Source organism: Heloderma suspectum, chromosome 6, assembly GCF_057233095.1.
Source record: "Heloderma suspectum isolate Gila_16-S chromosome 6, 16-S_ref, whole genome shotgun sequence".
NCBI classification, from domain to species: Eukaryota; Metazoa; Chordata; class Lepidosauria; order Squamata; family Helodermatidae; genus Heloderma; species Heloderma suspectum.
The window spans coordinates 76,473,619-76,486,670 of record NC_139463.1 but is presented as its reverse complement, the minus strand read 5'-3'; the positions used below and the strand labels follow the sequence as shown (position 1 = coordinate 76,486,670).

The 13,052-nt window shown below is 43.8% G+C and overlaps 1 protein-coding gene across 1 annotated transcript in view; it reads left to right on the top strand.

Annotated features, from left to right (window-relative positions):
* Positions 1 to 3,025: 3,025 nt before the first annotated feature.
* LOC146341244 (vomeronasal type-2 receptor 26-like) overlaps positions 3,026 to 13,052 on the top strand; it is a 36,056-nt gene continuing 26,029 nt past the window's right edge. The window contains exons 1-2 of the mRNA XM_084807331.1: positions 3,026 to 3,084; positions 9,703 to 9,916. Of these exons, the coding sequence (XP_084663457.1) occupies positions 3,026 to 3,084; positions 9,703 to 9,916 (273 nt within the window). The remainder of the gene's footprint in view (positions 3,085 to 9,702; positions 9,917 to 13,052) is intronic.

Sequence of the window (13,052 nt, the reverse complement as noted above, 5' to 3'; positions counted from 1 at the left end):
TCAAATTCCTATAGACCACGGCAACCCCCCTCCCTGACCCTCGAGTCGGTGTTGGTGCTGCACCAAGTACCCAGGAGGGCACAGCTGGGAGAGGGTCACCCCTCCCAGTTCCCCCACCCAGGTCTCAGTAATACATACCAGGTCAGCCCCCTCATCCACAATCAAATCATGGATGAGGGAGATTTTATTTTGGGCCGACCTGGCATTCAGCAGCAGCACCACCAGACCCGAGGGCAGACTGGTAAGGCTGCCAGGAACCATCAGGTTGGAGGAAGAATCAGAAGGGGTGGCCATAAGGTGTCTAGCCCCTCTTCTCCTCACCTGGCCTTTAATCCCCCAACGCCATACCTCCCTGACCCCCTGAGTTGTTCAATGGATTTCCCAGGCACATCTTAAAAATGTTAAAATATAAAATAAAAAAATATTCAAAGAATATAAGATCTCTGCTGACCTTCATCATACTTATTTGTCTTTATCTGTTGTGTTTGCTTTGTATAATTTTTATTTTGTTGGCTACCCACTCTGAGATGTAAATTCCATCAAACCTGTGGGCATGACATAAAAATAAAACTGCGTTACTATATTGATATATTTAAATCTCCTTACACCTCTTCAATCCATCGCAGCACCCATCGCAACTGAACAAAAGTGTAATGCATCCTTCAGAATGAATAAGTAGATCTGAATATAGGTTTGTGTACAAAGCCATTGTCTTCAGGCATACATGATCTAATTGTTTCTTTTGTCTGGCCTTTGGGGTCTCTGCTTGAATCAGCCCATCTGAATTTGGTGTGCCATATTGGAAGACAGGTGCACATAGCACAGTGCAAGTTTGTTCATTTTCCTGGGAGTACGTTTTCACACAGGCTTCTGTGTAGAGAGGATTAGGCCAACAGCAGGTTTCAAGTGCGATTTTTGTGCAGAATTTTGCATGCTTATCCACAGCCTATTACATTTCCTGTTTATATTGCTGACTAGGATAAAGGTGTGTGCATAAGACCCCCCTGGTCAAGACAGCCTGCAAAATGTATGAACGTGCGAAACTGCCTTTTACTGACTGAGGCCGTTGATCAACGTTGCTCAGTTTTCTGCATTTTGACTACCAACAACTCCCTAAGGTATAAATCAAGATTCCTTCCTAAACCTGCTACATGATATCCTTTTTAAATGGCTAAGCCAGAGGTTGGATCTATCACCTCGTACATGCCTAGTATGAGTTCTTCCACTGAGCTGTGGGCCCTCCCCAAAATAAGAATTGCATAAAGCAATTCAGCACAGCATAAAGCAATTCAGCGGGGCTGCAGAGAACATATGACACCAAGTCTCATTCATCTACACTGGCTTCTAATTTGTTTCCAAGCCCAACTCAAAGTGCTGTTTATTACCTTATTATTATCATACTGCTGACATCCCCCCCCCCAATTACCTCATTAGCAGTTAGGGAAAGTGAACCTGGCCTGAATATCATGTCCATTTCCCCCCTGTGGTTGACTTTGCCATGTGGAACAGCATTGATGTATGACAACACATCCTTGGACCCTGCTTACAAGCTTTTCACAAATGACTTGGGCCATTTCTACATGAGGCATTTATTGTACACTTGTGATTGGCTACTCGTGGAAGTTTGTCCTCCATCTGGGAGCCTGTGGTAAACACGGAAAGACTCCACAACAAAGAAAGCTTGGTAAGACTGCGGGTTTTTTCTTTAATGTACAGATGCCATAGGTCTCATCAGGCCTGTTCCTCAAAACAGATTTCTTGAGAACTCTACTTCCTCCACCATCTATCTTCCTGTGTATGAAGCTACGCCAGAGTTCTGTGCTCCATGTGCTGGACAATAATAATGTTTTCAACACAGTGATGCCACACAAGTTTGAAAACAAGGACAGCTTTAACTTTACAAACAATTTTTATGTTTTCTCACATGTACTCTGCTTTCTCTTCCAGGGACAGAGGGAAAGCTGGTGCTCTAGAAGGCAGGGAAATGCTTTATTCCCTGTCACATATTTAGGGCCCATAATACAAGAATCAGGATGACTAACAAAAACCAAAATGTATTATGACTTTTGTGAAATGTGTTTTGTTTGCAGCCTCAGTAACCTATGATGGGAAGGGGACAGGTGAGAAGGGTTAGGAGATAAGTAGCATTCCTGCTTTGTTACCAAAGAGCCCCACTTCCTCCTTTCTGGTACTCTCTCAATGGGGGCACCTGCAACCTGTTCTAGGTGAGTTAGGGAGAGGGATAGTGTTGCATCCCAGTTGGGAGAGGGGGCAGGTCCAGGCCATGGACATCCAGACAGATGTAATGCCCCCACATCAGCCAATGTGAGGCCGAACGTTGGGCTATAAAAGCCAGCCCAGCAGCTGTACCCTTTCTCATTGGTTGCTTGGTACACACGCTCATAGAATCTTGGAATAGTAGGGTTGGAAGGGGCTGATAAGACCATCGAGTCCAACTCCCTGCTCAATGCACCCTCCTACCCTAAAGGATTTAGCATAGACAAGACTGGTTGCTACCAGGCAGAACAGGAATTTTTAATATGCAGACCTGATTGCAAAACCAAAAGTGTTTATTTAGTCCTTTGATCATTCCACAATGCAGACCTGATAAGCTATGGAATGCCGGAATTTTCACCTACTCTACTCTGATCTAATCAGGAAAGATGGGTGACTGGAACAGGGTGATGCTGTTCCTGAAATAGGGTGTTAACAGTAGCGAAGGGCAGTGCTGGAAAAGTGGATCAGCAGGTCAACCAGTGGTGCATAACCTCAGATCCCTTAATGGTGAAAGGAGAACCTCTAGACTTGTCCTAAAGGGCTGTGGGACTCAGCAATGGGGAAAGAAACCCCTTTGAGGCTTACCGGGAATACTCACCCTATGTCATGGGGCTTGAAGGGATGGGGAGTTAGGGGGCCCTCCCTCAACTGAAAGGTGGCCACCCAGACACTAGCAGGTTAAATACAGTGTGCAAACAGGGCAGTGGGTGGCTTGCCTATAATACCTTGGTGGGAAGGAGGTTGCAAGATGACCCCTGCATCATTCCATTCCCACACAGTGATTGGCTCACAATACATCTACATGAAGTAACTTAATTGTAGCCTTAATCCACCCCACCTCTTTCTCATGTCTTTTGGGGTGCAATGCCCAGCTCTAAGCCATTTCTTTTTCTGCACTGGGAATTACTCTGCATGCATCTTTGTTGTTCCACAAAGGCACAGAGGACACATGTGGTAAGATATGACAAACATGTTTTCTTCCATTCTTCTGAAAGGATCTAATGACCCAGAGGGACCATTATTATCTCCCCTGTCATTATCACATTCATTATAACTGAATCTTCTTTTGATAAGGTCTCCATAGAATTCCCCCTTCATGGATCACTGCCTTGTTGTGGCGAAGGGGCTTACATAACTCAGTGAAGCCATAAGCTATGCCATGCAGGGCCACCCAAGACAGACAGGTGATGGTGGAGAGTTCTGACAAAATGTGGTCCACTAGAGAAGGAAATGGCAACCCATGCAAGTATTCTTGCCAAGAAAACCCCATGGAACGTATCACAAGGCTAAAGGATATGACGCCAGAGGATGAGCCCCTCAGGTCGGAAGGTGTCCAATATAGTAGTGGGGAAGAGCAGAGGGAATTTCCAAGTAGCGCCAGAAAGAGTGAAGCAGCTGGGCCCAAGCCAAAAGGACACTCAGCTGTGGATGTGTCTGGTGGTGAAAAGAAAGTCCGGTGCTGTAAAGAACAATATTGTTTAGGAACCTGGAATGTAAGATCAATGAATCAAGGTAAGCTGGAGGTGGTCAAACATGAGATGGCAAGATTGAACATTGACATCTTGGGAATCAGTGAACTAAAATGGACAAGCATGGGCAAATTTAATTCAGGTGACCATTATATCTACTACTGTGGGCAAGAATCCCTTAGAAGAAATGGAGTAGCACTCAGAGTCAACAAAAGGGTGGGAAAAGCAGTACTGGGGTACAATCTCAAAAACGACAGAATGATCTCAGTACGAATCCAAGGCAAACCATTCAACATCACAGTAATTCAAGTCTATGCCCCAACCACTGATGCTGAAGAAGCTGAGGTTGATAGGTTCTATGGAGACCTACAACACCTTCTAGAACTAACACCAAAAAAAGATGTCCTCTTCATCGTAGGGGATTGGAATGCTAAAGTAGGAAGTCAAGAAATCACAGGGATAACAGGCAAGCATGGCCTTGGTGTACAAAATGAAGCAGGACAAAGGCTAATAGAGTTTTGCCAAGAGAACACGCTGATCATAGCAACACTCTTTTCCAACAGCACAAGAGGCGACTCTACACATGGACATCAGCAGATGGTCAATATCGAAATCAGATTGATTATGTCCTTTGCAGCCAAAGATGGAGAAGCTCTATACAGTCAGTCAAAACAAGACCTGGAGCTGACTGTGGCTCAGATCATGAGCTGCTTATTGCAAAATTTCGTCTCTAATTGAAGAACATAGGGAAAACCACTAAACCACTCAGGTATGACCTAAATCATATCCCTTATGAATATACAGTGGAGGTGACGAATAGAGTTAAGGGGTTAGACCTGATAGACTGAGTGCTTGAGGAACTATGGACGGAGGTCTGTAAGATTGTTCAGGAGGCAGCAACTCAATCCATCCCAAAGAAAAAGAAATGCAAGAAAGCAAAGTGGCTGTCTGAGGAGGCTTTACAAGTAGCTGAGGAAAGAAGGGAAGCGAAAAGCAAGGGAGAAAGGGGAAGATATACCCAACTGAATGCAGAGTTCCAGAGAATAGCAAGGAGAGACAAGAAGTCCTTCTTAAATGAACAATGCAAAGAAATCGAGGAAAACAACAGAACAGGAAAGACTAGAGATCTCTTCAAGAAAATCGGAGATCTCAAGGGAACGTTTTGTGCAAAGACAGGCATGATAAAGGACAAAGAAGGCAGGGACCTAACAGAAGCAGATGAGATTAAGAAGAGGTGGAAAGAATACACAGAAGAACTATACTGGAAAGATTTGAATGTCCCTGATAGCCATGATAGTGCGGTCACTGAACTTGAGCCGGACATCCTCGAGAGTGAAGTCAAGTGGGCCTTAGGAAGCATTACTAACAACAGAGCTAGCGGAGATGACAGTATTCCAGCTGAGCTATTTAAGATCCTAAAAGATGATGCTGTTAAAGTGCTGCACTCAATATGCCAACAAATTTGGAACACTCAACAATGGCCACAAGACTGGAAAAGGTCAGTTTACATTCCAATTCCAAAGAAGGGCAATGCCAAAGAGTGTTCAATTGCACTCATTTCACATGCCAGCAAGGTTATGCTCAAAATCCTACAAGCTAGGCTTCAGCAGTATGTGAACTGAGAACTACCGGAAGTATAAGCGGGGTTTCGAAGAGGCAGAGGAACTAGAGGTCAAATTGCCAACTTTCGCTGGATCATGGAGAAAGCAAGAGAATTCCAGAAAAATGTCTATTTCTGCTTCATTGACATTGACAACAAACTGTGGCAAATTCTTAAAGAGATGGGAGTACCAGACCACCTTACCTGTCTCCTGAGAAACCTGTATGAGGGTCAAGAAGCAACAATAAGAACCGGACATGGAACAACTGATTGGTTCAAAATTGGGAAAGGAGTACGACAAGGCTGCATATTGTCGCCCTGCTTATTTAACTTATATGCAGAGTACATCATGAGAAACGCGGGGTTGGATGAATCACAGGTCGGAATTAAGATTGCTGGGAGAATTATCAACAACCTCAGATACGTAGATGATACCACCCTAATGGCAGAAAGCGAAAAGGATCTAAAGAGCCTCTTGTTGAGGGTGAAAGTGGAGAGTGCAAAAGCTGGTTTGAAACTCAACATTAAAGAAACTAAAATCATGGCATCTGGCCCCATCACTTCCTGGCATATAGAAGGGGAAGAAATGGAAGCAGTGACAGGTTTTATTTTCTTGGGCTCCAAGATCACCGCAGACGGTGACTGTAGCCATGAAATTAAAAGACGCTTGCTCCTTGGGAGGAAAGCTATGGCAAATCTAGACAGCATAGTCAGAAGCAGAGACATCACCTTGCCGACAAAGGTTCATGTAATCAAAGCTATGGTTTTCCCAGTAGCAACGTATGGCTGTGAGAGCTGGAGTATAAGGAAAGCTGAGCGCCAAAGAATCGATGCTTTCAAACTGTGGTGCTAGAGAAGACTCTTACGAGTCCCCTGGACTGCAAGGAGGTCAAATCAGTCAATCCTAATGGAAATCAACCCCGACTGCTCATTGGAAGGACAGATACTGAAGCTGAAGCTCAAATATTTTGGCCACCTAATGCAAAGAGAAGACTCCCTGGAAAAGGCCCTGATGCTGGGAAAGATTGAAGGCAAAAGGAGAAGGGGACGGCAGAGAATGAGATGGCTAGATGGCATCACCAATGCAATGAATATGAACTTGAGCACACTCCAGGAGAGAGTGGAGGACAGGAAGGCCTGGCATGCTATGGTCCATGGGGTCACGAAGAGTTGGACACAACTGAACAACAACAACAATGCGAAGAGAAAACTCCCTGGAAAAGACCCTGAGTTGGCTAGATGGCATCACCAATGCAATGAATATGAACTTGAGCACACTCTGGAAGAGAGCGGAGGACAGGAAGGCCTGGCGTGCTATGGTCCATGGGGTCACGAAGAGTCGGACACGACTTAATGGTGGAACAACAACAACAACAACAACTGTGCCAAGACTGATCCTAATGCTAATGTTGTAAACAGAACCATGGGACTCATAGTCTAGAAAGGAGATTCGTCCCCAGAACGGCAGTGTTTGTGGTGTTAGTGGTCTTCCTGCTGACCCACACAGTACACAAGGCTCATATCACTTATTGCACTATCAACAATCTGCTCAATATTCCATACCAGCCAGGTGATCTTATCATTGGTGGACTTTCTTCTCACCTCTTACCGTCCCTCAACAATGAAAACTTCACAGAATACATCACCTTCCATCACCTTCTTAAGCCGTTGTAAGGACTTCATTTTTCCAGCAGGCAAATGATATTGATTGACTGGCAGCCTGATCTTCACCAGTGGGACAAAGAGTGTTTAAATTAAATTAAATTAATTAAATTAATTAAATTAAATTAAATTAAATCAAATTGTTTAAATTTAAAAGCAGCATGGCGGCTTAAGGTTGATATGGTTAGGTGAGGTATTTGTAGGCTGCCTATAAATTCAGGCGACAAATCAACAAGGCAGCTAATTAGGGGATGGGGGTGTTCGTTTTTAAAGTAGTTTCCTCCCAATGTGTTCTATTCTCTACATGATATCCTTGAACATGTTTTATTCCCCCACTCTGACTTTATCTGTATTAGTCTAGTTTTTGTATGCAACTTTCCATATTACACACATTTTGTATGCATTTTTGAACAGCGTGGTAAAATTTGGAGAAGTGCACAACCTGACGGATAACCATGTTCTGATTGACATATTAGTCCAGGAAGTGTGAATTAGTCGGTTTGCTTAAAAATCCAGACTAAACAAAATTCTCCCCCATCCCTATTCACACTTCTAGACTTCAACTGCTCAGTTAATGACATACACACGCCAATGTCAAGTGGGCTATTCCAATAGCACTGCCACCAATTCTTCTTTGTGCTTCTTGTTGGAAAGATTTCAGAATGAAGATTTAGTAGAAGAGGAGAAAGAGAGGAGAAAAGGGAGAGAGGGAGTCTATGAGCTTTTCTACATGAGCTCGTGAGCTTTATTCATTCCCTACTCACAGTTCCTTAAGGATTCTTTAGATGATGGCATGGCCCTCCAGTTTCACTTCTTTGCCTATAAAGCACTTTTGGTGAGTTTTTTTAGAGCAGGGAACATGCAGTATTATTTGTGAAAGGGAAAGAAAATGCTTTTTTTCACTTGTGTATTTGAACTATTCAAATACCCTAGAGGTTATGTAGTAGAAAAGCAGGAAAGGAATATGTAGTGCTCGGATCTCAATTCTGTGACAAAAGTGAAAGCAAGTACAGTGGATTAACAGCTTGTGTAGAAAAGCTCTATGAGTGGAATTACACTTTATATTGAATTCAATTATATGTTTTTAAGGACTTTATACAATGCAGCTGTTGAGGCTGCAATTTGAAGTGGAGACCAGTGTGATGGGAGAGAGGCTTCTTAAACATTTCCACTTGTGCCCGTTTTCCCACTGAAAACCATCCTTCACCAGCTGCTTTTGGGTGCTTCCAGATGAGGATTTTATCATGACAACATGAGAACATAAGAAGAGCCCTGCTGGATCAGACCAAGGGTCCATCTAGTCCAGCATTCTGTTCACACAATGGCCAACCAGTTGTCAACCGGGAACACACAAGCAGGACACAAGTACACCAGCACCCTCCTGCCCATGTTCCCCAGAAACTGATGTACAGCCTCTGATACTGGAGGTAGCATTGAGCCATCAAGACTAGTAGCCATTGATAGCCTTTTCCTGCAGGAATGTGTCCAACCCCCTTTTAAAGCCATCCAAATTGGTGGCCATCACTACATCCCGTGGTAGCGAGTTCCATAGTTTCACTATGTGTTGTGTGAAGAAGTCCTTTTATCTGTCCTGAATCTCCCACCAATCAGCTTCATAGGATGACCCCAGGTTCTAGGGTTTTGTGAGATGGGGGAAAAATGTCTCCCTATCCACATTCTCCACATGATGGATAATTCTGTAGACCTCCATCATGTCTCCCCTTACCCTCCTTTTTTCCAAGCTAAACAATCCCAGCTGTTGTCACCTTCCCTCAAAGGGGAGATGTATGTGCTCTGCCTCATTCACAGAATTTTATGGGGGCTCAGACAACATCATCTTCCTTTTGTAACCCACCCGTGTTTTCCTGCTGCTGCTTCTACCCATTTTCTTTCCACACAAAAATCTGTTGAGGAAAAGATAGTCTTTTAATTGGTAGTGGTAGGAGCCCTCTGCATGGAAAAATCCTTTATCACAATTAGGGAAAACATATGAGTCCCCATATCTTTCTGGCATGGGTATATGGCCTGAAGGAGGGAGCTTGGAAGGCAGTTGTCAGTCAGTGTTAAACAAGAACAAGGAGAATGTTGAAGAAGACACTCTCCCCATGCCAGCAGAAACACAGCCCTGATAGAAACATATCCCTTTCCCCCTCCCACAGAGAATTCCATGTAACATCTATCGTTGCTCTGGGAAAGAAGGAGAAAAACAGAGAAAGAAGGGTAGAGGTGAACATTTATGGAAGGATGGCAAGCATGCGGCCCTCCCGACGTTGTTGGACTTCAATTTCTATCATCCTTGATGTGTGGTCATGCCGGCTGGGGCTGAGTGGAGCTGGAGTCCAGCAACGTCTGGAAGGCTGCAGGTTCCCCACCACTGAATTATGGGAGAGGGGGATGAAAATATATGAATATAAGTAGAGCCTTGCTTGATCAGACCAAAGCTCCATGTTGTCTAGAATCCTGTTTCAGATATCTCCAAGAAGCACATTCCATGATGGCATTAGTCCGACATTTCTGTATTGAATTGAAAGAACAAAAGCCACACTCTTAAAAGATGCTTTTAGTTCTGCGAGGGCACAGGGAAGATTCTATGTGGCAGATGTTCTTGCAGAAGCAGTCTTAGTGAGAAAATAATGTCATGATGCGTAGCATATGCATATCTCCCATTGGCACATTATGTACCTCTTGTTGCAGGGAAGTGCCAAAGAACTACCAACATATTCTAGCCTTGATAGTCGCTGTCAAGGAGATCAGCGAGAATCCCAAGATCTTGCCCAATGTCACTATGGGATTCCAAATCTATGAAAGTTATTTCAATGAACGGATGACATATCAGACTACGCTGAACCTTCTCTCCACACGGCATAGACTGGTACCCAACTCCGAGTGCAACATCCAGAAAAGTCTGGTAGCTGTCATTGGGGGGACTGGACTTTGAAACTTCCTGCCACACGACAACCATCTTAGGCATCTACAAATTCCCCAGGTAAGATATATGCTTGGTAAATTCACAGTTCATTCCCTTTAAAATGTTTTGCATTTCAAGGAGAAAAAAAAATCCCTGTTCAATGTGTAGAATCAGTGTGTAGCTAGCTAGTGCAATTATGCCCTGAGCAACAGGGTTGTCTCCAAGCTACATAGGTTAGGGATGGGGTTGAAAGACTAAGGGAAAGCATGGGTGTTGTTGGGCGGGGGAAATGGCAGCCCCTAGAGCAACCATAAAATTTTGCAAGCACTCTATATGTTGGTAGCTATTTTTTTAATTTTTATTTTACAAAACCTTACATTGATTGTTTGATTAGGCTGTGGGATAAAGTTTCCATACAAGAAAACATGCATACTGTCATATTGTATTTCGAAGGGGAAAAAAATTCTTACATTCTGTGCATACATCACCTCCCCACTCTTTCTCCGTTGTATGCAAGCGCACATACATTATATATCTATATCTATGACAGAGAGAGAGAGAGAGAGAGAGAGAGAGAACAACTTCACTTCTTTACCAGATGACACATTTTCAAAGGTAATTTTCCTCACTGTACTATTTCACAAAAACCTCCTTCCCTTATCATTAGGCCACCTTAAAAATCACATGTTTGTATTTGCACCTAAGCTATTTTGCATATTAAAGTGTACAAGTAAAAGATACATGTGTCCCTGACAACATATTGCAGTCTTACATACAGGTACTCTCTATAGGTAGCTAAAGTTATTTAGGCTTCCCCTGTTGCATGTACAGTGTGTGGGAAACCTGGGTTGATTACTGCATAATGTAGTAATCATTACATTGAGGGAAGACTTAGCAAGTTCATTTTCATTTGAAGCAGTGAGCAATGGCAATTGATAATGACTGTAGAAAGTTATTTATTTGTCAGGTCTGGACTCAAACTAGATGCAGGTTTGGCAGCTGACATTAACATCTAGTTAGCAAAATAGCACCATTACATTGTACAATGCTCTAACCCCTCTGTGTGTTACTGACTGTTGCTGGAGGGGTTGGACAGGAAAAAGGTCAAAATGGTGATGTCACATCAGGCATTTCCCTAACTGGATGTCTCACCACAAACAGGTGGAATTAGACGTGCAGCTGCCATTCTTGGCAGCACATGTACATTTACCATAATGTTCAGTTGTAGTCTGAGAAGAATTGCATGAGTGCATCAAAGGAGAGTCAGTACTTGTCCCCCAAATGAGGCAATATGGGCCGCCTAGACTTCAAAACTCTTAAGTACACAACCCATTTCACAAATTTCTCCTCGTAGGAACTCACTATACATGGACCAAAACCCACTTTCCCCTGGCCTCCACTTGAAGCTGGGTGAGATCTCTGGACAATCCAGATGCCATGATTAAAGAGCAGTCCTATGCGCACTTACCAGGAAGTAAGCTCCTCCTTTGAATTAAATGGGACTTACTTCTCAGTAAGGATGCATAAGATTGGTTGTTCATCAAGTTAAGGCTGGCTGGAATCCTATACTCACTTACCTGTGAGTAAGCTGCCTTGAACTCAGCAGGACTTGACTTGTTGCATCCCGGATAGCCTGGCTCTCCAGGAGAGGCGGAACTGAAACATATTGGCTGACCATCACTATCCTTAACAAGGATATGCATACCAGTTCCTTCAGCCACATTGACAAGAACTGCCTCTTAATTTCCTTTTAGCTCAGTGATGGAACCTTTGCAGCAGAAGAGAGAGATCAAATCCTGCCTATCCCCTTCTTCCGGATGGTCCCAAATGAAGCCTATCAATATACTGGCATTGTTCAGTTACTGATGCATGTCAGGTGGACATGGGTTGGGTTTCTCCCTGTGGATAATGATGGTGGAGAGCAGTTTTTGCAGGTGCTGTTTTCTCAGAGAGTCATTTGCTTTGCCTTTCCAGAGACCACTCCAAAAGCCACTTATTTAGCAGACCTTTATGACATGCAACGGAGGTGGCTCCAAATCTATCAAGTTCTTGAAGAGAGCAAAGCCAATGCTATAATTCTGTATGGGGAAACCAAGTACATAATCTGTTTGAGAACACCGCTAGCGTTAGGTGAACTGGAAAATATCACCAATACACCATTGGGCAAGGTGTGGATTATGACTGCTCAGCTGGATTTTACAGCACTGGCCTGCCAACTGAGCTGGGATACCCAAGTCTTCCATGGCTCTATAGCCTTCAAAGTTCATTCAAATGAAGTAAAAGGATTCAAAACATTGGTTCAGCTCAGAAATCCTTGTGGAACAATGGAAGATGGTTTCATCAAGGAGTTCTAGGCACAAACATTCTACTGTTTATTTCCAAATTCCAATACAAACAAGCAAATCAATGAAATCTGCACTGGAGAGGATAAGCTGGAAAGCCTTCTTTCATCCATTTTTGAATGGAGCATGACTGGCCACAGTTACACTGTCTGCAATGCTGTCTGTGTTGTAGCACATGCTTTACGTGCCATGTACCTATACAAGTCCAAACACAAAGGAATGCTGGAAGGAGGGAGAGTGACATTTCAGAATCTGCACCTTGACAGCTAATGCCTTTCTTGAGACAGCAATATTGACATGAGTAGATTGATGACAGCCAGAGTCATGTACAACAGTGCCTTGCTGTGGGCCCCTGGGTCTGGGCATCAGCTTAAGGATCTTATTGCCTGGGCAGCATCACACAGGAAAATGAGGTTCTTCAGGTACCTTCATCCAAAGGTGTTTAGCGCTTCAGAGGTCAAAACTAACACTTTGCACCATGCCTGGAAAAAAACTGATGGCCAAGCACAGGTGAATGTGAATTGTTTGGAGTACGGTGGATTTACATCCAGTAGGAGTTCCTTCCTTTGTTTGAATCAATCCTATGGAGAGTGACGGCTCCAGGGCTTTGCATACTGTGTATAGGCGTGTGTACAGAATCATAGAATAGAATAGTAGGGTTAGAAGGGGCCTACAAGGCCATCAAGTCCAACCCCTTGCTCAATGCAGGAATCCAACTCAGAGCATCCCTGACAGATGGCTCTCCAGCCTCGTCTTGAATGCCTCCAGTGTGGGAGAGCCCACCACCTCCCCAG